This window comes from Ictidomys tridecemlineatus, chromosome Y (genome assembly GCF_052094955.1).
Source record: "Ictidomys tridecemlineatus isolate mIctTri1 chromosome Y, mIctTri1.hap1, whole genome shotgun sequence".
Classification (NCBI taxonomy): domain Eukaryota; kingdom Metazoa; phylum Chordata; class Mammalia; order Rodentia; family Sciuridae; genus Ictidomys; species Ictidomys tridecemlineatus.
In genome coordinates this window covers 22,649,691-22,676,134 of record NC_135494.1, presented here as the reverse complement: position 1 = coordinate 22,676,134, position 26,444 = coordinate 22,649,691, and the positions used below count along the sequence as shown (strand labels likewise).

General features: G+C 50.9%; 2 protein-coding genes across 5 annotated transcripts in view; both read left to right on the top strand.

The window, feature by feature from the left end:
- The window catches only part of LOC144372106 (uncharacterized), a 47,017-nt gene that overhangs the window by 1,571 nt on the left and 19,002 nt on the right, over nucleotides 1-26,444 (top strand). The window lies entirely within an intron of this gene.
- LOC144372107 (uncharacterized) lies at nucleotides 2,252-17,856 on the top strand. Of its 3 annotated transcripts, XM_078035529.1 has the most exons (12): nucleotides 2,859-3,613; nucleotides 5,733-5,920; nucleotides 6,887-7,092; nucleotides 7,329-7,534; nucleotides 8,608-8,722; nucleotides 10,107-10,222; nucleotides 10,388-10,618; nucleotides 11,701-11,815; nucleotides 14,118-14,218; nucleotides 14,385-14,501; nucleotides 15,475-15,589; nucleotides 17,485-17,856. In XM_078035529.1, the coding sequence occupies exons 2-12, from the start codon at nucleotides 5,859-5,861 to the stop codon at nucleotides 17,688-17,690; spliced, it is 1,590 nt and encodes a 529-aa protein (XP_077891655.1). In that variant the 5' UTR covers nucleotides 2,859-3,613; nucleotides 5,733-5,858; the 3' UTR covers nucleotides 17,691-17,856. The 3 variants fall into 3 exon arrangements, with proteins under 3 accessions (XP_077891656.1, XP_077891655.1, XP_077891657.1); XM_078035530.1 differs by lacking the exon at nucleotides 14,385-14,501 and having other exon boundaries at nucleotides 2,252-3,613; XM_078035531.1 differs by lacking the exons at nucleotides 2,859-3,613; nucleotides 5,733-5,920; nucleotides 7,329-7,534 and having other exon boundaries at nucleotides 6,908-7,092.

The window sequence follows — 26,444 nt, the reverse complement described above, 5'->3', positions numbered from 1 at the left end:
AGCTTTGTTACTTTTTCTTTTCTCTGGAGGGCAACTCAATTCATACCTAGTAAACATAGCCCCACAGGTTCTCTGATTAAGAATAGTGCAGAGCTGGAAGGCAGTGGTACATGCCTGTAATCCCAGACACTCTGGAGGATGAGGCTGGAGGATGGCATGTTTGAAGCCAACCTTAGCCATTTAGTGAGGCTCTGAGCAACTCAGTGAGACTCTGTCTGTAATGAAGTATTTTGCAAAGGGCTGGGTATGTGGCTCAGTGGTAAAGCATCCCTTGGTTCAACCCCTGGTACCAAAAGAGAGAGAGAGAGAGAGAAGTGAAGAAATAAGGGGAATCAAAACTCAAGCTAAGATCTTAACCCTGAAAACGCAGCTGGTAGAGAAACGTGCTGACTTCAGGGCTATGAGGATTCACCTCACCAAGACTCAGGTAGCAAATGCTCTCCAAACCTGTCACCCTCAGGGCTGGGTGAGCTCCGCGGTAGAGCACTTGCCTAGCATGTGCAAGGCCCTGGGTTCAATGCCCAGTGCGGCAACAAAAAGAATTTCAAAACCGCATGTGATCCTCAGGTCCAGGGAGAGCAGTCAGAGCAGCTGTCTGCCCCTGAGACTGGGCCTGGGAGGACTCACTGGGAGGATGCCAGGGGGCTCATCAAAGGTCCGGGGAATTGCCACCAGTGCGGCCAAGGTCACTCCTAGATGGCAAAATGAAACCTGTGAGCCACGTTTTCTGTGACTCTCAGGAATCCCTTCCACACCTCTGTCCTTAAAACAGGGAAGAGTAATAATGTCACTCAGTCCCTTTGTACTGCTGGGACCACAGTGGTCTTTAGAGGAGATCTCATGGCTGCCCTGGGTCACCCCCTGCTTCACATCCCCTTGGTGACCAGTGGTCTCTTCCCACCTGAATGCTATCCAGACCCGACTCCTGGGGTGCAAGCCTTCCCCTCCACCCTCCACCAGTGCTCACCAGCTGCCCTGGGGCATGGGAGGCTGTGACCCAGGCTTGGGTAGGGCTTCCCCCTTAGCCAGAGCCGTCCTGAGAGCCCCAGGCTGCAGCCCCAGCCTGGAAGTGGCTGCCTGGAACAGAGTAGGAGGTTGCTCCCTGTGGCCCCTCTGGCCCCTCTCTTCCTCCTGTTGAAGGAGCATGTGAGGAATCGCTTGTCCTTAACCCTGTGCAGAAGCTTCCAAAGAAACCGCTTCAAAGCCCTGGAGCAGGGGAGGGGGTTTGGAGATGGAGCCATCTTAGAAGAAATGGCAGGGTCCTTGGACTCTACCTGGTCTTCTGGCCTGGGTCAGGGGATGTGAGGTTTGGAATCCCCCTCTGTGGCAGGATCCCAGGCCCCCCAGCCACTTGAGGGCAGCACATCCTTCCCTAATTGTGTTAGAGGGGGAGGATTCTCCCGCCCATCCTCATCCATGCTCATCCCTCATTTTGTAGCTTCACACTTAGGACCTTTATTCATTGACTTATGCTAAGATGAGTCAATCAGCAGTCTCCCAAGGGTTTACATTGTGGTAATTGACACCGAACATCTGTTTTGTAATTAAACCATTTTGGAGGACACAGTTGAGTGGCATTAAGCATGTTCATGTTGGTGTATAGGCTTCACCACCATGCATCTCCAGAACTCACGTGGACGTACTCTTGCCATCAATGCGGAATTCTAGTGCCCTTGAGGCCCAGGAAAAGAACATTTTTCTTTATCTTTTTATGAACCTGATAATTGAGAATCTGAGATAAGTGAAATCCTACAAAATTTGCCTTTCTCTGGACACGATCATTTTCAAGGGATGCAGTTCACCCCCACTCGTGGGCATATCAGGTCCACTGCTAACTCTGCGGGTGTTTCAATTGCACTCTCGGTGACAGTGGTGACTGTGTGCACATGAGCTGTGTGTCCAGCTCAGATCCCAGGATCTAGGGTCTTTGGTTCCACGCAGCCTATAGGTTGCCTGTTCCTCCAGGTGTCTGCAGGCCAGTGGCACGAAGGCCCTGGGCCTGGTGGTTTCTTTAGGTGAGTGCAATACGTGTCCACAGTGTCGTGGGACATGATGGACTATAAATAGAAGCAATGCCTGGATACTCCTGGGATCTCTGTAGGCTCAGCCTGTGTGCTGAGAATTGTTGTGACCTCCTAATTAATGGTCCCCCAGAATCCCAGAGAAAAGGGCAAGTCCAGAGCAGTGGAACGTCACTGTCTCTGAGAGAACTTTTGGGGTGAGGGGCCGGGATACATTGATGTGAGGACGCTGATGCAGAGTCACTTGCTTCGAATCCAGGTAGAGGTGCTCAGGAACAGCCTGGGCTGGCACGTGGGTTCCCCACCTGCACACCTGTGGAACATCTTGGGGCTCTGATTAGCACAGCAGCCTGACCACGTGAGGGCATCTGCTGTCTCTGCGTACAGTGAGCTGGGTTTTCTTCACGTCCCTCAACAATTCCACATAACACCAGCTCTGAACCCAGAGTCCTGGGCACTTAGTTGAGGCTCCATCAGCTCCCACCTCTCTCTACCTGACAGAGCCCTCCTGGCTCCCTCTGCACTCATTACATTGAAGATGAAACCCTGGAGGGTGGGACTTCCTGTCATCCAGAAGTTCCCAAACACATTCCACTGTTCCTGGAACTCAAATGGTTGGGGGGGCCACAAGCACCCTGGCATCCATTTGTGGGAACCATGGTAGTATAATCAAGAAACAGGAAGGAGAGGGGATGGACTAATCAGTACAGATGGCAGGGCCTAGTACAGAGTGGAACAAAGAGTTCTCACCCGGGGTGATTGTTGTGATGTGCACAAATGCTCTGCTGGTGCTGGGGTGCCCGCATGGTTTCTGGGGTCTTGAAAGGCTACAGATGCCCACAGAGTGTTCTCAGATGCACAGTGGGAGGCCCGTTGCAATATGTACATGTGGAAGTAGTAGGAGACCCCCTTAGTGTGGAGGTGCCATCTAGAAGGCAGCCTCACTTCTTTGAAAAAGTTGATTGGAAAAAAAGGGTCCGTACCTGTGCCCAAAGGGCCATATATGCTCCTGGAAGGTGGTGGTGGAAATAGTTCTCCATCCATTAATCACTCCCTCACTCACTAATGTCCTTGTGTCCTTGAGAAAGGCTCTCCCTTTCCTGGTTTTCCTGAATAGAAATCCTCTTGCCTCTTGGGTGAATAGGGTTATGGGTTGTGCAGAGGGTGGTGGTTTACTGAGCATCTTAGAGACTGTCCTTTATGGAGCCTAATGATCCCAACTGGGGAATGAGTCCAGGGTCCTAACTGTGGTTAGTGTGAGGACACCATGGGTTCAGAGAGGGAAAGAAGGACAAGGGAAACTCAGATGTCCCTTCATGGCCCCTGGAGTTAGAGGACTTACCCCTTTGCACCTGGGATCAGGAGACCTCATTTCCTCGAGGACACGCACACTCAGACGTTAATCTTGAGTGTGGGTTCCTTTCTTGGGTCCAGGGCTGTTGTTAGCCACCAGGAATGACAGTGCTCTCCATGCTGAGTGGAGCCAGTTTTTGCCAGGAAAGAGCCCGTGGTCACGCCTTGTGCAAAGCATCCCATGCCAGGGGCTCCCATCCCTACATTCCTGTCCTGAAAGGAAACCACTCAGAGGCAAGGTGGGTCCAACCACCTCCCATGTGTTCACTCATCACTGTTTTCCAGCATCACCCCAGTTCACAGTCCTGATGGGATTGGATGTGGCTCAGAATGTCACCTTCATGAGCTCTACCCTGCCACGGCTGCAGTTCTGCAGTGGGAGAAACTCAAAACCTCAAAACACATGCACATGAAAGAAAAGAGCAAGAGCCAGAGCCCAAACAGGGCCACATGTGGCAAGGACAGCTGAAGTGCCTAGGTTGGGACTCAGAATGATGTCAGTGGGGTGGCATTGCTGCTGACACCAGCATGATAACAGAGAGCCAGCCCTGCTCATTTTGCGGAGCAGTGTGTTGGGGAAAGCAGCAGAAATTGAGAGGCAGGATTGAGTTTGGCCCTAGGAGGAGGTTGGGTAAAAGGCCAGTGTGAGTTGGAGGGCCTGGGAAGATAGAGAGAGGCCAGGGCACACCCCAAAGCCTGGAGACTGCACTTGATGTCCAGGGTTGTGAAACACCACCTCCCCTCTTACTCACAACTGAGAGCAAGGGGCATTGATGAGTTCAGTTTGTGTGCGGCTGCATCCAAGGTGGCTCGGCTAGGCACCTCTGTTTCCTTGACTCAGGAGGCTGGGAGTCCAGGCTCCACTGAGGCTCGGCTGGGAGGATCGGACTCTGAGTTTATGCCTGTGTTCCTGGTAGGATCCATGTTGGCTGAGCCTCAGTGTTTTTGCAATGAGAGGATGGGTGACTGTCATGTCTTTATCACAGGACACACTTGCTAAATGGATTTGTTTGCTCTGGGGAGGAAAGAGAGAGAGGGGAGTGGTGCTGGAGACAGGGATGCAGACAGGGGTCATGGACTTGGCATAACTCAGTCTTGGAGGTGATATCCCATCACCTGTACCCACTTCAATTCCCATGAATGCAGAGGCTGAGCCCCCTTGAGGTGAGGGGTGAACCGGTTCTGGGCAGCAGGATGCTGTGGTACCTCGGAGTCTCTGTGAGACCCCAACACTAGACACACTTGGCCCTTTTGAAATCTTAGGAGAAGCCTTGGGAAGTTGTATGGCAGAGGGGAGCAGCCTCTGTATCTCAGTCCCCTCCAACTTGCCATGGTGTAGAGAGGGAACTGCAGCCACGATGGGACGGACATTGGCCACGTCCCTGTGTGGGACACAGGCCTGATTGAGTTGGGGTGCATTCTTTGTCTCTGCCCTTCTTGTGATTGTCCCATCTCTACATTTGTGCTTTAGCCACCTGTGAGTCCCATCTCTGATTTCAGAGAGAATAGAGGGTGTTATGGGCCAATAGACACAATAAACCCTAGAGATTAGATGCTACCCTACTTTCCAGAAAAGACTGGGCGCACCATGAGTTGCACAATGATGGGACCAGGGTCCAAAAGCTGCTGAGAGGGAAGGACTGGTTGTGAATGCATTTTTGAAGGCTCCAAGCTGGAACTCTAGTGGCACCAAGCAGGGCAGATGTTGGTGGGGATGTTTGGGTAGTTGTTGGTGAACACCTGCGCACCTGAGATGTTTAGGCATGGAGGAGAAATCAGCAGCTCATAGGGCTTTTGAAAGTGGTCTTATGTGAAAAGAGGCTCAGGTATGGGCACAGGAAATGACATCATTGCCTTGACAATGGATCAAACAGAACATGGAACCCTGGTATCCAGGCACCCACTTAACTGACCAAGCCATCCGAGCTCATTTGGTTGGAGAAACTGGAGTGAGAAGGATGTTCTCCTGTGGTTGCAAACAATGCCGAGCCTCAGGCTCCCAGGAATCTCAGGGGGGCCAACTAGCCCTTTTGTGGATGCACTGGGTGAGGCTTCATCTTAGACGCCAGAGCCTCTGGCGATTGTCGCAGAGGAGCTCAAGAGTAACAGTGAGTAGCACAGGACAGGTGAGCCCAGCAGGCCCTTTAGTCTGATCCCTGATGAATGGCCCAGGACTCCTATTCTGACTGTGTGTGTATGTGTGTGTGTGTGTGTGTGTGTGTGTGTGTGTGTGTGTGTGTGTGTGTTTGTACTGATGGGAACTGTCCCATTGTGCTTTGACTCTAGTGTATTGGCACAAGTCATTTTTCTGTGTGTCACCATTTCCATTTTAAACCAACATTCTTGGTCCCAACCCAGGGTGAAAATGATGAGAACACGGAGGAGCCCTTCAGGGTACAGAGCCTTGAACCTTACAGGCAGGACCAGCTTAGGAATGAGCTCCTGCCTGTCATTTGTGGGAGGAACCTACATTTCAGCAGCAACATGGGGTTAATCTCCTGGGATTCCATCCCCACCCAGCAGGTGCTGGATCTCTTGTTCCCAAGGTAAGCACCAGACCACCAAGCCCAAGTGTGTAGCTTCTTCATGCCTGGGTCTTGGGGCTGCCATGTACCTCTCAGGGACCCAAAGGTTTGTGATACCTAATGAGATAGAGGACCACACTCATAGTGGAATGTCAGTCCCGAATGGGACGAGTCCTGGAGGTGCCTGCCACAGCCTTGCAAGGGGAGTGAACTCCTCTCTCAGGCAGAGAAACCATCTTGACTCCAGCTGATCCACAGAGGTCCGTGGAGCAGAACCCACACACTGGGCACCACAGCTCAATGGTGTGCACTGAGCTCATTCCCAGGTGGACTCAGCAAGGCCAGGTGGTCTTTCTGGTGTGATATTGGCTTTGTGAAGAACGTAGATCTCTGCCAGAGGTGTCTCAAAACTCAGGCCTTGGGAAAAGCACTTTTGGGTTAATAAAGACATGTTAATTTCCATAGTGGGACAGAGCATCCTAGCTGGGACATAGCTGGACAGGGGCTTTGGACATGGCGGCTCCCACACCCAGAGATATGTGGGAATCAGCAGTTTGGGCTCATTCACTGATGAACATGGAGAAAGCACCCACTGTGTGAAGACACGTTTCCAGTCACGTTTCATAATTCATTGAAAAATAGGGTGCAAATGACTGCCATTTTGTCCCTTTTCATGGGGGTCAGCCTCAAACCGCAGGTGCCATGAGTACATATCCTACATGTGACTGCATCCCTGACTCCATGGGGCATAAGTGCACGTTGTCCTCTTCAGTGACTATGGTGGACCCCTGGACCAACTTCAACATGGAATGGGCTTGGGGTCAAGAGGGTGGGCTCCTGTTTCCAGAATAGGGACCTGCAAGGTGATTTGACTTGGGAAGGCTGAGGAAAGACTGCTCTCCCCAGTGTAGGGTCAGAGGTTTTCTCTGGAGGCCGTGGTGAAGGCAAGGCCAGGGTTTTGCTGACTCCACACCTTCCTCCCCACAGTGCCTCAACTTCCTTCCTGGGGACCTGGGTGAACCTCTACTCCGAGGCTTCCCATCAGCCTCCAGGCTTTCTGAGTCTGCAGCAGCTGCTATCCATGTGGCTCCTGCTGGGAGGCTTGAACCTGGAACACCAAGCACACCACCTCCTGGCTGCAATTGAAGATGGCAAATCAAGCCAGGCAAAGCCTGAGAGCCAGGCAGACTGTGGTGAGTACCTAAGGGTATATAAGGAAAGGTGCGATTGTTGTCCCACTGCAGGGATTCTGTATGCCTGGTGTTGGGCTGGAAATTAGGACAAGCATTTGTCCATTCAGGAAGTGACCCCAGTCTGCAAAGAGGTCCTGTGTGGGCCAAGGGCCTGAGTTCTTCCTGGCAGCAGAGGTATTGTCTGTCTGTGGGAAGGTCAGGGCAAGGCAGTCATGTTGGCATCTTTTCTCCTCTAGCTACATGCTCAGTTTCTGTCACGGCTCCTCAGCCAACCCCAGAGCCAGAGCCTTCTCCCAGGGAAGGGGCAGAGCCGGAGTATAGGACATCAGGGGTGTCTACTCGGTCCTCCCCAAGGCCCCAATATAACAAGCGGATGACAGGCAGGTGCCTCATTCACGTCTACCTGGAAAAGGAAAGGACAACACAGTATTTGAGCATCCTGGTGAGTCTTCGAGCAGGGGAGTCTCCTGGGAGCCCACAGTGGGGAAGACGGAGTCCACAGCAAACACTTTGGACTAGGCCTGTCTTCTTGAACTGGAGCTTCTGGAAGGTCAGGAAGGAAAGCAGAAAGTGAGCAAGAGAGAGGCGGGAGAGCAGCAGCATGCCAGGTCTGGGTGCGAGTGGGCCTGCGTGTTTTGGGGTGTGCAGGTCAGAAGTGCAGGAGAGAGTGCTGGGTTCAGAGGAGGTCAGAGAAATATCGAGGGTACAGGCCATCCTCTACTGACCTTGGTATTGAGGAGGAGTATATTCAACCGTGGAGGTTGAAGCACAGGAGTTGGCAGTCATTTTCTTGTGTGTGGGAGGGGATATGTTGCTGGTTGAAGGGAAGGGAGCCATTGTAGAATGATTAGGGTGGGTAGGTGTGGGTCACAGAGAACTGGGGGCCTTGGAGGGGCCCATTAGTGTCCTAGTTTGCATGTATGTGAATAGAGATTTAGCGGCTCTCTCTGCAGGATCTTCCTGGGTGTGGAGTATCCATCATGAGACTCTGGTGTCCACCTCCAGGGGAGCCATGTTGAACCACTGCACCTGCTGGGTCCGAACCTCCTGACACCCTAGCAAGCACTGACACTCTCGAGCCCAGCAGCTTCCATGCCTATCATTAAAGAGTCCTAGTGTGTGTTGTGCCCTGGCTGTCAGGACCAAAGCAACTAGGGTTTGTGCCTGGTCCATACAAAAATGCAGCTGCATCCCAGACCAGAGCAGGGATATGGAAGTGCACTGGACCATTCCTCCCATCTTGATGGGACTAGAGTGTGTCTGTACAAAGTCTTTTGGTCCTTATTTCCTTGTCCCTGTAGGGCATAGCAGGTTGAAGCAAACTCTTGTACCAAGATTGGACTAGAGGCTCATAGGAAGACCCCCACATGATCACATGAAGGCCTCAGGTAGCAGGGTATCAAGATGGTGCCCTTGTGTTGAGAGCTCACTTGTCTCTGATTGTCCTTGAGCACTGTCCTCTGGGTAGCTACTCCCAAATTCCCTCTCTGATGAGCTTTCTCCAACCCTGCTCAGGTGATCTGCCAGGACAGGGCTCCAGTCATCATCCGCAGGGCCTTAGATGCACACTTGCTCCAGCAGGAGGACCCAGAAAACTACGAGCTTCTGCAAATTCTCTCGAACCATCAGAGTAAGTGGAACCATCAGAGGGTAGGGAGCAGTGAGTCACAGTGGGCTCACGATAACTGGGAGCCAAAACACAGTGTGCATTGACCCAATGCCCAGGAAGAGTATGGTGGGACTTGTGCACAAAACAAAGTGTAATGATGGGGCATAAATCTGCAGGTACTTCATGTTCCCCAGGGGCTGTGGACCTGCCTAACATGTGTTCTTTCCTTGGCCTGAGGAGGCATTGCAAAGCTATTATCCACAAGGGGCCAAGAAGAGAGGCTTCTTTGTCTTGTGTCAAAGAAGACAGACAACCACAGGGTGCCTACTTTGGCGACCTTTCCTGACCTAGTTGAGTACATGAGAAAAGCAGTTCAATGAAGAATCATTTCTGGTTTCCAATCTTTCTATTCATTGCAAACTGAGTCCACTTAGGACCAGAGGCCATTTCTAGAGAGAAGAGTGTGGTAGAATAGAACCCTTCACAGCTTGTAAACTCTTCTTGGAGAGAGAGAGAGAGAGAGAGAGAGAGAGAGAGAGAGAGAGAGAGAGAGAGAGAGAGAGAGAGAGAGAGAGAGAAAGAGAAAGAAGAAGAAGAAGAAAGAGGAGGAGGAGGAGGAGGACGAGGAGGAGGAGGACAAGGATGAAGAGGAGGAGGAGAAGGAGGACATGGAGGAGGAGAAGGAGGAGTAGAAAAATGAAAATAAGTTGAAGGAGGAGACCATGAATAAGAAGGTCAAGATGACTTTAAGAAGAAGCATGAGGAGAAGATGAAGAAGAACAAGAACAAGAAGGAGAAACACAAGCCGAACAAGAAGTATAACAATAAATTGATTAAAAATGTGAATGAGAATTATACTCATGAGGAGAAAATGCAGAAGTGGGGAACTCAAGAGAAATATATATCTCTGGATGGCACAGCCCTGCTGTGGACATCCTCCACCTACGCTCAACACACCTCCAAACCATACCCCTCCAATTATTGTAGCCCTGTATGAGTGGATGAATCCACTGGCAAGGTGGAGGCACCCGCCATCAAGTGCTTTTCCCCAAACCCACCTGTGATCATTGCTGCAGTGGGGAGAAAACTTTGAACACATGAGTCTTGGGGGACCAATCTAGATACAAAGTGTAGCTGTTTGTCTTTGGTGGGTCCAACGTGAACTAAGAGGGTCTGGGGTACAAGGGGCTATTTCCTTGAAAGGTGTTCCTGTAGGGGACCTCCTGTGCATAGAGGGTCCTCAGGGAGGAATCAGTGGGGAGTCTTTGGTGCAACAGTAGCTGGATTCGGGGGCTCTCAGGTCTGTGTGTGAGGCCTGAGCTGGCAGAGGCTCTCAGTTGTGGGGGATGTTGGGTAGTGTATTCCTTGAGTGTCACCTACCACGCCTCTGCCCCTGCCTCTCCAGAGCTGAGGATCCCTGCAGATGGAAACGTATATTCCGCCCTGGATGGCAGAGTGGATTATAACTTTCTTCTTCGGGAAACAGCTGCCAGCAAGTTGTTTAAAGTCAAGCCAAAGGAGGTAAACAGCCACCTTCTTCAGTCTTTACTCCTGGTGCCACTCCACATCCTCCAAGGGGACAAGAACCTCAGGTTCTGGATGGATGTTGTAGAATGCCCACAGGGCCAATGCCAGGCTGGGTGGGGTGCAGGTGCTGGGCTTTGCTGATGTTGTCATCCCCCACAGTTCTTGGAGCCTTCTGTGGCAGTGGCATCCAGGATCCCAGCAGCTGTGAGCAGCAGCTCTGCGGTGGCTGCAGGACCATTGCCCCAGGCCAGCCAAACCAATGAGTGGTGCATGAGAAAAGTCACCAGTAGCAGCTCCTCACTGCTTCACTCCAGCGAGCAGGTGGAAGACAGCCGCTTTGTCCACGTCCTCCTAGAGGGACAGAGCCTGAGGGAGACAAAGCGCATCCTGGTAAGCCCGACAGCAGGGCTGCCTCCTGGGTGTCCACACAGTGGAAGGCAGGAGACACAGCTAACCCTGGGGCTGTGTTGGGAAATTAAGAAGAGAGAGGTCAGTCTTAATGGCTTGACCTGAGTGGGGAGAGCCTCAGCATCCCCAGCTGCAGCGGTGAGTGGGCCTGTGTATTGTGGGTTTGGCAGGCCAGAAGTGCAGACGGAAGTGCTGTGGACAGATGAAGGCAGAGATATGTCCAGGGTGCAGGCTGCAGTGCCTAGAACTTGGTATTCTCAATGAGTGAGGTTGGAGCAGAGGAGCTGGCAGTGACTTGTCACATGTGTAGGAGGGGGTGTGTTTCTGGTGGCAGGGAAGAGAACCTCCTTAGCATGACTAGGTGTGAAAATTTGGGGTCGGGATCACCTGGGGGGTCATGCCAAACTTCGGAATGTCAGTCTTTGCATGTATGTAAATACGGAGCTAAAGGGGTTCTTGGCAGAATTTCTATGGCTGTGCAGTAGACACGCTAATGCTGCAGGTGTCCAGCTGCAGAGGAGACATGTTCAGTGACTGCCAGTGCTGAGTCAAGTACATCATTAGAACCAGACCCGCACCGAGCTTCCAGAGCCCAGGGCCTCTCCAGGCTATCATGAAGCACTCAAGTGCACACTCTTGTATCTGAGTCTGTTTTGTGTAGTGGCAGTCAGGACCAAAATTTTCAGTGCATCTGCCTCTTCCACCCACAAAGGCAGCCTGCATCCCAGAGCACACTTGGTGCACAGATCCCTGGCCCATTGCTGTCATCTCAGTGAGATGAGAGTGTGTCTGTGCATAGGCAGTTTGGTCCTTTGACCTGAGTGTAATGTGGCTCCCCAGAGGGAGGGGAGATGGCAGGTACAGGCAGATATTTGTACCAGGATTGTTCTAGTAGCACGTTGCAAGAACCCAGGCAGTATATGGAGGACACACTCAGGTAGCAGGATAACAAGATTGTGCCCTTGTATATGTAGCTAACATTTCTCCTGAATGTTTGACCACAGTCTTCTGGGTAGCTCCTCTAAAAGCCATTCTCTGATGACATTTGTCCCACCCTGATCTAGGTGACGTGTCAGGAGAGGGTGACAAGCCTCATCCGCAGGGCCTTGGACCAAAATTTGTTGCAGCATGAGGATGTGGACAACTTTGAGGTTCTGAGAATGATGTCTCTGCATGACAGTAAGTAGGACAATCAGACAGTGGGGAGACATGATCCACAGTGGGCTCAGGATAACTCACAGCCAAGAGAAAGTGGGTCTTGGCCCTAAAATAGCCAGAGTGTGGTGGGCCTGGTGCAGGAAACCAAGTGCAGTGATGGGCGTGTCCAGTGTGGACGAGTTCAATGAGGCCCCAGGCGGCTGCTGGACCTCCCGAAACGTGTTCTCCCCTGGACCTGGTCTGGCAATGCAAAGCTAATATCGATGAGGGCAAGGCAGAGAGAGGCTCAATCCATCATCAGTTTGGTTTATGGCTCACTGATAAGGATACCTTCAAATGAAGAGGAGCAGAGCATGGGTCCTGATTGGATCAGCATTGCTATGGACGGAAGCCGCACAGGTCCCAATCCATGGCCAGGATATGAGAAGTCCTGCCTACTCAAGAATGTCAGGATTGCAGCAACTGGGAACAGCACTAAGTGAAGAGGAAGTTAAGGCCAGGGGACAGCCTGTTTGGGTTCTTTTTGGAACAATTCCAAGTCCTCTGTGCCTGGGTGCCCACCTCCGGAAGATATCAGAATGGCCAGGTTATTATTCCTTCCAGCAACAAAGAAGGGCATCTGAAGAACAGAGGCCACAATGCTGAGCTGTCCACAATGCCAGTGCTCTTTCCTTTCTTGTGAGCCCGACACTCCTAGCCTCCACCATCCCAGCCTGCCCACAGTAGAACCCACCATCTGTCGGGCACGTAAGTGAGTTTTCCCATTTTCACACACCGCCTCATTTGAGTTGGCTCTGTCTCACACATGAGGAAGACTGAGGTGCAAGGAGCTGGGCAAGGGGCAGTGTCTGCGAATCTCAGGGCCTTGGGAGGCAGTGCAGGGGGATGGGGATTTCCAAACAGCCTCAGAAACTTAGGGAGACCCTGTACCCAAGTCAAAAGGCCTGGGAATGGTCTCAGTGCTTAAGTGCCTCTGGTTTTATCCCTAGTAAAAAAATAAGCCAGTCAAAAGGAATTACCAAACCGAGAATCTACAAAGGTGATTTCAGAAACAGACTTTCAACCCAAGCATCAGTTGAGAGCAGGCTCCAGACCAGGGGAGGTTTGTGTGTAACAGACGTCAAAAGGGAGGACTACGGGGGGCCTGGAACCCACTAGGTGTGATGGCATCTATGCCTTATGGCAGGAGGGTGGCAGTGATGCTGGCCCTCTCCTAGATTTTGGAAACCTTGTTTTCATTGGGGAAGCTTTATGGAGGTGGAATCTATTTTAGCAATCCTGGTCCAGATGAGGTGCTGACTACCACAGGTAGAAGCCTATCCAGAATGCGGTGTCTGTTATTCAGTCTTTCCTGACTGTGACAATGACCAAGAAAGGAAGTCACTTGTCTTCGGTCTTGGTTTCACTCCTGGCCATTGATTGAGAACTGATTTCATCTTGGACTACTGAACGGAGGCTGCATCTGGGCAGAAGAGTGTGATAGATTTGAACTCCTCAGGACGCCCCACCATTGCCAGAGAAAGAAGGAGAAGGAGGAGGAGGAGAAAGAGACACTCCTGAGTGGGGAGAGGATCACACGATAAAGAGCAGGAGGCAGAAGAAGAAAAAGAAGGAGGTGAACAGAAGGAAGGGTGGAGGGAGATACACAAGAAGAAGAACAAGAAGGAATCATGTAAGAACAGGAAAAAGACCCAGAAAGAACTACAAGAAGATGCAGGACAGAAAGAAGAGCCAGAAGTAGAACAAGAACCAGAATAAAAGTACCAAGCAGACAGCTCCTGATGAGAAACAAGGGGAAGGAGAGCGATCCTAGAAAACAATAGAGTTCTCCAGGGCACCACCCTGCTCAAGTCCTCCCATGTCCATGCCCAACACACCTCTGATGGATACCACCTCCCCTCCGTGTATTCATCCATGAGTGGATTCATCCAGGGCAAGGGGATGAATTCCCCCATCATCCAACGCTTCCCTGAATGCCCATGTGTGAGCATGGCTGCCCTGGGGAGAAAGGCCTAAGCACAGGAGCCTTTGCCAATCCTGATGCAGATCCTAGCAGTGTCCCTTTGGCAGATCCAACCTGCACTGAGAAGTTCTGGGCCCAAGGTGCTGTTTCCATTGCCAGGTGCTCTTTTGGTTTAGAATCCTGTACATCATCTTCTCCAGGGAAGAATCACTGAGGGAGTCTTTGGTGGCACTGTAGCTGGATAGGAGGGCTCTCAATTCTGGTGCAGGCTCGCCCTGGCGGAGACTCTCAGGGGTTGTGGGTGTTTTGTGGTCTAATCCTTGAGTGCCACCTAACAATTCTCTCCACTTTGCTCTGCAGAAATCAAGGTCCCTGACCACTCACTGATGTATCTGTCCATGAATCCACAAATCAAATATTATTTCATCGTGAGGAAACGCCGCGAGGTCAAGGGAAAGGAGGTAAACACCTACCTTATTCAAGCTGTACTTGTGCTGCCATTCCACTCCCACCTGGGGAAATGAGAAGCCTGAGCACCTGGACATATGTGCTAGAAGCCCATAGAGCCAACTGACAGGCTGGGGTGGCTTTCTGTTTCTGGGTTTGCTGATGTTCCATCCCCCACAGTTCTCAGAATCAACCTGCAAGTCCTCCAGGCCGCTTTCCCACAGGCAGGTGGGAGACACCTGCTTAATTCGTGTCCACTTAGAAACACAAAGTCCAAAGATGGCCAAGACTGTTTTGGTAAGCCTGGGAGCAGGAATGTCCCCTGGTGCTTACACCTGGGTGGGGAGCAGACACTGGTCCAATACCATGGACTACTCATGCCCTCTTGATTTGGAGCTTCTGGATGATCAGGAGGATAGATGGGAATCAAGAAGGAAGAGGTCAGTGTGAAGGGCTGGAGCTGAGATGAGGGAGAACAGCAGCTTGTCCACCGCCATGTCTGAGGGAGTCTGTGTGTCAGGTGGCAGCATGCAGTCCAGAAGGGCAGAGGCAGGTATGGGTGACAGATGAGAACAGGCCAGGACCTAGGTTGCAGGTTCCTCTGTATGGGATGCTGGCCTCTATGGAGCAGGACACCAGTATGAGGTTCTGCATGTTCCTTGAACAAGGAGCTGAGAGGGTCTCTCTGCAGAGTCAGTATGGATGTGGAGCAAGTACACTAAATGTCCAGGTAACCCAATGACCACCCTTGGCGGAACAGGTGCCCTCGAACACCCCAGCCAGCACTGAGCCTCTGGAGGCCAGGAGCTCTCATGGCTATCTTTCGTCACTCCTGTGTGTGGTCATGTTCCTGGGTCTGATTTGGGCCCTGGCAATCCAGACCAAAGCCTCTAGGTTTTGTGCCTAGGCCATTCCCAATGCCGCCTGCATCCTCGGGCAGACCTAGGATCTTGGAGGCTATTGTCCCATTCCTCCCAACTTGTGGGATGAGATTGCATCTGTATGCAGGTAGTGGGGTCCTTTCACTTGGAGAGAAGTGCAGCTCCACAAAGAGCAATGGCAGGTCCAGGAAGTCCTATGTACAAGGATTGGGCTAGTAGCCTATGGGAAGAGCCCACGCGATGAGCAGGAGGTCAGCCTCAGGTAGTAGGGTCATGGATGTTGCCCTTGTATTTAGAGTGGAGGTGCCTCCAGAATGCCCCTGCCCACTGTCCTTGAGTAGTCACTTCAAGGCCCATTTTCTGAAGGCCTGTCTTCCATGCTGCTCCAGGTGACCTGCCACGATCGGGCTCCTGTCGTCATCCGCAGGGCCCTCGAGCTACACTTGCTTACTCAGGAGAAGCCGGAGGAATATGAGCTGGGCCAAATCATCTCTCACCGTCAGAGTAAGTGGGACAATCAGATGACAGAGAGCAAGGGTCAGGATGTGGACTCAGGTCAACTCTTAGCACCAAAGAGTAGTCTATGACCCCCAAGAACACTCCAACAGGGTGTGTTGGGCTCGTGCACAAAGCCAACTGCACTTCTGCTGGTGTAAGCTCTCCAGGTGTTTTGGTATACCCCAGTGGCTAGTGCGGCTCCCCACCAGGTGCCCTGCCCAGGACATGAAGACGTATGCAAAGCTGACATCATTGAGGAGTGAGGAGGAAAGCCTCTTTCCAGGAGCAGTATGGTTCTGTGGTCTGAGATAGGAGTGGTTTCAGAGGAACATGGGAATGCATGGGCTAAAGATGGAACTGGCATTTTGTGGACTGAAGCAGTAGGATTGAAAGCCTTCTGTGTGACCAGAAAACCACTGCCTGGGCAGAGCATTGCCAAGATTCTAGCAAGCAGTAACAGGATGAAATTGGGAAGAAAACACAGCCTGGGAGACAGCTTGAATCATCTGTTTTTGCATCAATTCCATGGTCTTCCGCACCTGAGTCCACTAGCCAAGGAGTGATCCCAATAGCCAGGTTATGATCCCTAACTAGAGTCAGATGAGGGCTTCCTGAGCACGTAGCCACAGAGCTCATCTGATAATAATGTCAGCGCTTTTTCATTGGTTGGTTGGTTGGCTTTTGTGAGCCAAACACCTCAGCAGCCATTATCCCAGCCTATGTACGCTGAAGACCACCATCCCAATGAGTTCTAGGATCACTTGTCTCCTATCTTAACCTTCTGTTAGGTTAGTAGAGTCTATGGAAGAGGAAGTCTGTCTGGGGCCTTGGTAGCCTAAGAAATTCATAGCAGAGATCCCCACATCCAACCCAGAAGGGATGGAGAACAGGCTCTAGGTTAGAGGAGGGCGACAGGAAAGAGGTGTTCAGAGGAAGGAGAAGCTGGCTGTTGTATTCCCCCACTCGGGGTCATGGCACCACTGGGCCATACACCATGTCGGAGGGAAGCAGTCCCTTTGCTGGTCTTTGGAATCATTGTTCTCAGGAGGGCAGCATTTGGAATGTGGCCTCCATTCTCAGAAGCCTGGTTCACATGGAAGCAGGCTCCACCAATGCAGAAGCGTGGCTCTAATGTGGTATCCGTGCTGGTCAGCCTGTCCTCACTGTGGCCATACTTGAGAATCCTAGGCCTTTTCTCTGGGTTTCACAACTTTCTCTTTGGTTGTGCACTGAGGCTGTCCATAAAGCTCTAGTGTGTGGCAGTGGAGAGCTCCTCAGCCCTTGCCACAAAGGCATAGACTGGGAGAGAGAGAACAAGGCTGGGAGAGAGGGAGAGAGAGAAAGACGGAGAGGAGAAGGAGGACCTCTACTTGGAGAATTGAGGATTCAGTGGAGCCAACAGGGACAAGGTACTGGTGCCCAGGGCGCACTCCTGTTTAGGTCTTCCTCCAAGCATGCTCAACCTTTCTTCCAGTCCCTCCCACCTCCCAGTAGTGTATTCATCTTGAATGAGAATTTCATGTTGACATCAGAGCACTCACCATCCAATGCTTCCTTCCAAACCCACCTGTGAAGATGGCTCATGTGGGGTCTGAATCTTCGGCACTTTTGTGGGAGATTTCAGATGCAAACCCTAGTGGTGTGCTTTGGCAGACACAAGAGGACCTGGGATGTTTTGGAGTCCAAAGCCTTTGGTAGGAACAGACATTAGGTCTGTTGAAGTGCTCTGCCTAGTTCTTCCTCAGGGAGGACTGTGGAGGCTGTCTTGTTGGTATTGGTGCTGAATTGGAGAGCTCTCAGGGGTGTGGCTCAGTTCGTTTCTGGCACAGGCTCTCAGATGTTGGGGTGTCCCAAGGAGCACCTCCTGAGCCACCTTATTTTGTACACCCCTCTCTCCCCAGAGCTGAGGATTCCAGCGCAGGCCAACGTATTTTACGCAAAGAACCCTCACACGAAACCCAACTTCGTGCTGAGGAAAAGGAACCTCTCCCAAAAGAATGATGATTGGATCCAGCCTCAACCTCCCTCTCGTCCTGCAAAGAAGGCTCCAGCCCTCCTGAGGATGCTTGCAAAACCATTCTGCTGCTGTGTGCCTGGGCGGGGCTGAGGCAGCCCAGGAATATTTACATTGATTACTATTTGCTTCAAAGTTTGAATCTATAGTTTGCCATTGTCTTTGACCTTGTTTAGTAACACAGTTGTTACTCTATCCTGTATTTGTTGTTCCCATTAATATATTATTATTTTAAAATATATATGTTTTTGTTACCTGATCTACTGTGATGATTTGTTACCTGATCTACTGTGATGGTTTTTGATCAAAATTGTGCATTTGATGATAATGAATGCCATGCATTTAGGAACCTGTAGACTCTAGACAATGAATGAATGTCTACTGTTGCATGGACTGGTCTGCAGAGTCCTGTAGCATTTGAGCTTGTGTGAGGGCTTCATAGGGCTTGCAAAAAGTCCGGGTCAGATGGTCCTGCATGAAGCTTAGCTCCTAGTGGTCTCCTCTACAGCATAAGGGCCAAGGAGAAACCCACTTCCACACAGAAGATGGGAAGCTACCTTATGAAGGTGATCGTAGGTGTGGGACCCTCTTGCTAGGACCCTTTTTCTATTGGGCCAAAACTGTGCTCTGAATGTGATTGCTGAGAAGAGCTTGGAATTTCCTGATTGAAACAGTTCATGCAAGCTGCTTCCACTTGCAGGAACAAAGTGTGTTCTCGTTGAGCACTTTGGGGTGTCCCAGGTTGCACTAGAGTGTGTCAGAAGCACTTGTAATGATTGGCATTCACGGTTTCACATTGAAGCCTCTGTGCCATCTGTCAACCACTGATGGCTGCAAGTGGGTACCCTGCCTTTCAATGAGTTTTCTGAAAAAGTAGGAGTTTTGAAGAACTGATCTTCTCAGCATTCCCCTTGCCTCCCCAAGTTGGGTGATGTCAATTATACAGGCTTCCTTGGGAGCACACATTTTATATTGAGCTGGAATTGGACTCTGGATGCGATTGCTGAAAATAGCTGGGGAATGGGAGAATGGAAGCTGTTTGCTGCAAGCAGTTTCAATTTGCTTTGTTGATTAACTTTGTTGTAAGTGAGCACATGCTATTTTTTTTTTCCTGTGGACCTAGCAGAATTCAAAACTGCTTCTTACAGGTGACAGGCATGCTTACACATTGAAGCCTCTGTGCCATTGATAAAAAAAAAAAAACAGTTCACTCATGTGGGCACCTGCACTTCAAGTGAATGTTGTAAATGAGTGTGACAAATGGATGTCAGTGAGACTTTGGAGAACTGATCTTCTCAGCTGCTACTCTTTTCCACTGCACGTTGGTGATGCTAGATTCAAGAGATCTCTTTCTGGCACCCTTTGTGTTTCATGCCTGAACTGTGCTCTGAAAGTTCTTGAGGAGAACAGCTTAGAAGTGCAGAAGTGAAGCTGTTTGTTGAAGCAGCTTCAAGTGGCACAAGCTAACTTGTTCTCAGTGAGCACATGGGGATTTTCCCTGGTTGAAGCAGTGTGAATGAGAATGGCTTCTCAGAGCTGGTAGGCATGCTTGCATTTGGCAAACTTTGCCATCTGTCACCCAGAGTTCCTTGCATGAAACCTACATTTCCAGTGTTTTCAGAAAGGTGTGATGAGTGGGTTTCCATGGAATTTTGTGGAATTGATCTTTTCAGGCAGTCCTCATTGCCTTCTCAAAATTGTTGATCCTGGTGCAAGGGCTCTCTTGTCAGCCAACATTGTATTTTGGGCCTGACCTCGGCTCTGAATGTACTTGCTGTACTTCCCATCTTTCCTCTCTCTGGTCCACTCCTCAGATCCCATCCTTCTTTCAATAGGGCCTGATCCAGGAAGCCTGCCCATGCGCCTCCCACTTGATTTCAACTTCTCCAGTGCACTTATTGTCAAAGCAGAGACTCCCAGGAGAGAGGGCTCTCCATTCTGCACACTGAAATTTCTCAGCAGGGAGGACTCCTCCATGCTTGGATGGCGGGGCTGCAATCACCTGGAAGGTGGAAATAGGAGGCTGGTGGTGTTCCTAGCCAGGATGCTGGTGACTGCAGTGCATTTAATCTATGGCCCTCAAGGAGATTTATGCTGCAGATTTGTGTACTTCTGCATCTGTATGCACACAGTTCTTCATTTGGGGAAAAAAGCAATGTTCTCAAAGTTTGCTTTATATTATACTCAACTGGTAATTTACAAACCCCAGTGTCCCATCTTAGCCCAGAGCCATTCCATCAGCCCAGGGCCAGTGGGTGGTCCAGCGGTCAGTACTATGCACAGCTCCCAGGTGGCTCCAGTGTGTAGCTGAATTTGAGAGCCAGTGTACTGTAGGATTTGCCCTTGAGGTTAGAATTCATTGACTTCCTCTTATGTCATTTCACTGGTTCAGGATATTTTTTGTCTCATGGACTATTCTGTGAAATCTTCAAGTTAGCCATCTCTGGTCATTTCTTCCCTTTGATGGCACCTGGTTCAACAGCTTGTTGTTGAGTGGGGTCAGTCATGGGCAGTCCTGGGTCACAGAGAGGGACAGGAAGACCCTAATGTGGAATGGTGGTGTAGAGAGTAAGGGTGGGGCCAGAGCCCACACTGTGGTTAGGGTAGGGAAGGGATCTGAAGAGACTACCTTGAAAGCGAGCTCTGGCTGCAGTTAACCAGGAATCAGGGCCTGGAAATGGAAGCCATGACAGGGCTTCTGACTAGAAAGGACACATCTTTCTGGGCTCAGTTGGAGGTCCATCGAGGCAGAGGAAAAGAGAGAGGATGCAGGAGAGGGGGATGGTCTAGATCACAGAGCAGCTCCGTCATCATATCTTAGAGAATGGATTTTTTTCTTCCAATTGTTGGTAAATGCTAATTCCTTCACGTGTTACATTCACATCCACCTCGTCCATTGGAAAGGCTGCTCAAACACCACAGGCAGTGGTATCTTGGTGGATGTGTGCATTCTAAAAGGAGGTGAGGTTGGCGCCAATAGAGTGTGTGGGCGCTCAGGCATTGGCAAGCTTGCTTTGGAGAGTGAATCCTCTAAATGTTATTGGGCTGTTTTTGAAAGATCGTGTGGTTTGGCTAGACCTAGAATGCTTCCACACAATTTAGCATGGTGTATATTTTAGAGAGCATGATCACTGAGGGGCAGGTTGCTGGTGTGAAGCCGTGAGCATTAACATCTATCAAGTTTCTCACCTGGAGTTGGCTACCTACAACTGGTGACAGTTTTGCTCCTACGGAGCAATACTGAACAAGTCTCTGGGCCAGTAATCCATTGCTGAACTCCATCACCAACAAAAAGACCCTGAGTGAAGGTGAGGACCAGAAGAGCCCGGGAACCACCTGACAGCAGCCCTGAAGTCCTGAGCTCTGGCACATCATATGCCAACTCAACTGGGTATCAACCTCTTCCTGGGCTCATTAGAACTGTGTGCTTCAACTTTCAGAAACAAATGCAGAATGACAGAATCTTCTCTGAGGACACTTTTCTAAGTCTTGTTTGCAGCACGTGTTCTAAGTCTTATTTGCAGCATGTCTTCACTGGAATGAGTAGTCATTTGGCATTCTGTTGTACTTAAAATTTCATGAGATTCTGTCGCTCCCACCTGACAGATCCCTTTCTAGAACAATCTTGGGGCCCTGCTGCAAGGACACCCAGTGAGGATGCTCGAGGAAACCTTTCTGTCCAGGAACGCGGTGGGGCTGGTGAGGGCTGGGGTCCTAGGGCGAGCTGGCTGCGGCTTTTTACCTGAAGTCCCCCTGTCCCGCCCCTTGATGATCCTCCTGGAGTTGGGCCCCAAGTGACTTCTCCCTTGGCAGCCTTTGGGAGGCACCGAGGAACTGTCTGGGGCCCTGTCCCTGAGGGCAACAGGGCTTTCAGTGTTTGCTGACTTGAGTTGTAAGGATTTTGTAAGGAGGACTCCAGCCCTCCACCTCTACCCGCAGACATCCAATGGATGGCTAAAGGCAGAATTAGAAGGGCAGCATCTCTGCCTCAATATATGGCCCATCCATCCCCTTTGCCTGAGTCACCTTGGATTTGTTACTGGACCCTGCTGGCTGCATCAGTGCCCACCAGCACAAGGAACAGGCAAAAAAAAAAGAACGAAAAAAAAAATAAAGAACTTTGATCAAACTGGGGAGAAGCAGCCAGAAGGCTTGGAAGAAGCCCCTGACCCACAGAAGTGGTTACAGTTTATAGAAACAAAACCCAAGTGATCTACATACGTGAATTTCCTTGGCCTGAAGAAAAGCAAAAATGGGAAAAACACAGAAAATGCCTAGGCAGATGGCCTGTGCCCAGGCTTGAGGAAGGGCGGGACCCATCTTAGCTTTCCTGGCTCCTGAGGTGGGCGTGGGGTTGCAGCCCGTCTCTATTTTCAGCAGAAGAAAGTTTTTGCTCTTAATTCAGAATCCAGACCCCCACCCCCATGCAGTCTGTTTCATGTCCCAGGAACAAGGTCTGATTGATGTGCATCTGAGAGCCAAAGCAGGTGACACAGCTCTCCTGACAAGGCACCATTTGGCCAATCCTGGGAAGATGGACAGACCTCAACTGGTCAGGACCACCTGCTTTGGCAGCTGTGCAAAGCCCAAGCCCTTGCCCTCATTCCCCTCTCTATAAAAGCTCCAAGTCATTGTCACCCCCTGAAGACAGGCTAAGATGTGGGTCCCCTGCCTTCCCCGTGTGGCTGCACTGATAAAAGTTCCTTTCCTGGTGGGCATGGTGGTGCATGCCTGTAATCCCAGAGATTCTCGGGAGGCTGAGGCAGGAGGATCACTTGAGGTCAACCTTGGTGATTTTGTGAGACCCTCAGCAACATAGCAAGACCCCTTCTCAAAACAAGAATAAAAAGGATTGGGGTGTGCTCAGTGGTAAGGCACCCGGGTTCAATTCCTAGTCCTTTACCTGGAGCTGAAGCTCCCTTCCTCCTTTTCTTTTGCGGGTTAAAGCTTCCCCTGTGCATTCAGTCTCATTGGACTTGGAGTTACCATTGACCCAACTCAGAAGTTCCCATCTCTGGTATCTCCACCTCCTCTTGGTACTGGGGATTGGACCAGGGGCTCTGCCACTGAGCTACATCCTCAGCCCTTTTAATTCTTTATCTTAAGACAGTGCCTCAATAAGTTGCTAAACCTGGCCTCAAACCCACAATCCTCCTGCCTCAACCTCCGGAGTCACTCTAGCACAGGTGGGTGGCACTGTGCTCAGCCTGTGGTTGCATTTTGATGCAGTCCAAGCTGCTGCAGGTTTGAGGAATGTTCTGTGGGCATCTATATAACAGTACCTGGACGGGGGTGCTTTCTGCAGGGGGCGCCAGACCCTCTCGCTGTTTTTTTTCTGTGGATGTCTGCCTGGCCTGCAGTGGGTTGGTCACAGGACATTCAGGAGAGATCTAGGGCACTGGGCAGTGCCCTCCATCCAGCAGGTGACCTGGCAGGAAGAGCCCTTGCAGTAGGGAAGTGGGGTGGCACTCTGTAGGTGAAAGCACAGAGCTCTCTAATGACTAGTGACTAACACAATGTGAAGCAGAAACATCCCATGAACTTCATGTTCAAGTACAAAGCTGGGTACGATGACTGGGTGGCATTGCAATCTCCTGAAGGTCCTTCTTGGATTCATACAAAAAAAGAGAGCGAGGGACTAAGGGGCAGGAAGGAAACACAACTTTTTCAAACACTGAGATCTGGAGTCCAACTCCTGCCATGTAGTCAGTGAATGAATGGATAATAATTGTTTTTACGGGACCATGTGACCTGGGGCTGCTCGGCTTTCTGTGGGCCCTCAGCATCCCCATCTATAAAGCGGGGTCACAGACCAAGGGTGCTGTCAGCTTTCTGTTGCTGTGACAAAGCATCTGAGAGAATCCCCTTAAAAGGAAACAGGGTTTCTTTTGGCTCATGGCTGCATAGGTCTCAGTCCATGGCACCTTAGCCCTGTTGCTTTGGGCCTGTGGCAGCACAGTAGGACATCCTGGAAGCTGGAGCACATGACAGAGGAAGCTGCTCATCTCTGGGTAACTGGGAAGAGGGTGGGTAGGTCTGGGCTGGGTCCCAATATCCCCCTCAAGGTCACACCCCTAATGATCTCATTCCTTCTAGGAGGCCCCACCTACTAAAGTTTCCATTATGTCCCAAGGGCCACAGGCTGGTGACCAAGCCTTTAGCACATGGGCAATGGGGACATTTGAAATCCAAACCACAATACCAAGTGATCATTAGCTGGGGGCTAACCCCTGGTCTCCGGGCCAACCCCTACCCACAGCCCAGGCCTGGGGAGATTGACTGCATTCTGCAGGACACCCACTGCAGGCAGCTGCCTCAGCCAACATGGAAGTCCTTAGCAGAGGCTCTTTTATTTCACGGGGGGTGGGGGGTGGGGGGTGGTACCGGTGATTGATCTCAGGGATGCTTGACCACTGAACCCCATCCCCAGCCCAATTTTGAATTTGATTTAGGGTCAGGGTCTCACTGATTTGCTTAGTGCCTTGCCATTGCTAAGGCTGATTTTGAAATTTTTGATCCTCCTGCCTCAGCCTCCTGAGGTGCAGGGATTCCAGGAGTGCACCACTGCGTTGGCCAAGGGGCTCCTTTTTCGCAGTGGGGTTTCCTTGTGAGAAAGCTGACCCTGTCCTGGGGTCATCCCTGATTTTCCCACACAGCAGAGCTTTGTTACTTTTTCTTTTCTCTGGAGGGCAACTCAATTCATAACTAGTAAACATAGCCCCACATGTTCTCTGATTAAGAATAGTGCAGAGCTGGGGGGCAGTGGTGCATGCCTGTAATCCCAGCAACTCTGGAGGCTGAGGCTGGAGGATGACATGTTTGAAGCCAACCTTAGCCATTTAGTGAGGCTCTGAGCAACTCAGTGAGACTCTGTCTGTAATGAAGTATTTTAAAAAGGGCTGGGGATGTGGCTCAGTGGTAAAGCACCCCTTGGTTCAACCCCTGGTACCAAAAGAGAGAGAGAGAGAGAGAAGTGAAGAAATAAGGGAAATCAAAACTCAAGCTAAGATCTTAACCCTGAAAACGCAGCTGGTAGAGAAACGTGCTGACTTCAGGGCTATGAGGATTCACCTCACCAAGACTCAGGTAGCAAATGCTCTCCAAACCTGTCACCCTCAGGGCTGGGTGAGCTCCGCGGTAGAGCACTTGCCTAGCATGTGCAAGGCCCTGGGCTCAATGCCCAGTGCGGCAACAAAAAGAATTTCAAAACCCCATGTGATCCTCAGGTCCAGGGAGAGCAGTCAGAGCAGCTGTCTGCCCCTGAGACTGGGCCTGGGAGGACTCACTGGGAGGATGCCAGGGGGCTCATCAAAGGTCCGGGGAATTGCCACCAGTGCGGCCAAAGTCACTCCTAGATGGCAAAATGAAACCTGTGAGCCACGTTTTCTGTGACTCTCAGGAATCCCTTCCACACCTCTGTCCTTAAAACAGGGAAGAGTAATAATGTCACTCAGTCCCTTTGTACTGTTGGGACCACAGTGTTCTTTAGAGGAGATCTCATGGCTGCCCTGGGTCACCCCCTGCTTCACATCCCCTTGGTGACCAGTGGTCTCTTCCCACCTGAATGCTGTCCAGACCCGACTCCTGGGGTGCAAGCCTTCCCCTCCACCCTCCACCAGTGCTCACCAGCTGCCCTGGGGCATGGGAGGCTGTGACCCAGGCTTGGGTAGGGCTTCCCCCTTAGCCAGAGCCCGTCCTGAGAGCCCCAGGCTGCAGCCCCAGCCTGGAAGTGGCTGCCTGGAACAGAGCAGGAGGTTGCTCCCTATGGCCCCTCTGGTCCCTCTCTTCCTCCTGTTGAAGGAGCATGTGAGGAATGGCTTGTCCTTAACCCTGTGCAGAAGCTTCCAAAGAAACCGCTTCAAAGCCCTGGAGCAGGGGAGGGGGTTTGGAGATGGAGCCATCTTAGAAGAAATGGCAGAACTTCAGAGATGAACAAGAGAGCAGGAGTTCCAAGCCTCTTTCGATGGAGTTTCTAGCAAAACAGGATGTTGCTTGCAGGAGCCAGATGCAAGCCAGGCTCAGATGACCCCATGGAGAACCATCAGGCGACCAATGGCCACTTGAAAACTGAATCGTAAAAGAGCTTCCAGTCCTGAAGCGCAAACTATGCCAGGGGCCTCCAGGCTAAGTGACAGAAGCAGGCACACAATGACACATGGCCTGTGACCTCACTCATGGAGAGTATAATACAGTTGTACCATAGAAGTAGAAAACATTATTGTGACCAATATTTTAATAATGATGATTATTAGGATGGCCTTTCATGTTGGTTGTGATAATTGACAGCTGTCATTTTACAAATAATGTTGATCAAACGCTCCCTCTGGGCCATGCTCTAGGCCAGCCACTCTACCTGCCTTGCCTACCTGATCCTCACAGTGTCCCCAAGAAGCCAACACAACAAACCAGAAAGCACAATGTCCCTGCTAGCAAGTGCAGGACCTAAGTCTTGAACCCAGACACAGAGACCAACCAAATTCAATGAAATATTTACTGGAATACTGGTAGAAATCTAGGAGAAGAGGCTGTGGCCTAGAAATGGGGAGGGTTGGCTTCAATCCTCAAAACCCAAAGCTGTCAAGATGGTTCAATTGACCATCCACGTTAGAAACTACTCTCCAACGAAATATGCCCCAAACATTGTCAAAACAGAGGGACTGATTGGGAGGAAATGGCAACCCAGTATAACAGGAGGCACGAGGAGAAACACAGATGAGCACTATGCATGGGAGGAGGTCACCGGAACACAGCTGGCAAGAATATGAACACAGGCTCAAATGATTCGTTTTATTTATTTATTTTTTACCAAAATTAAGGATGTTGATAATATGTGCTGGGAGGGGATAG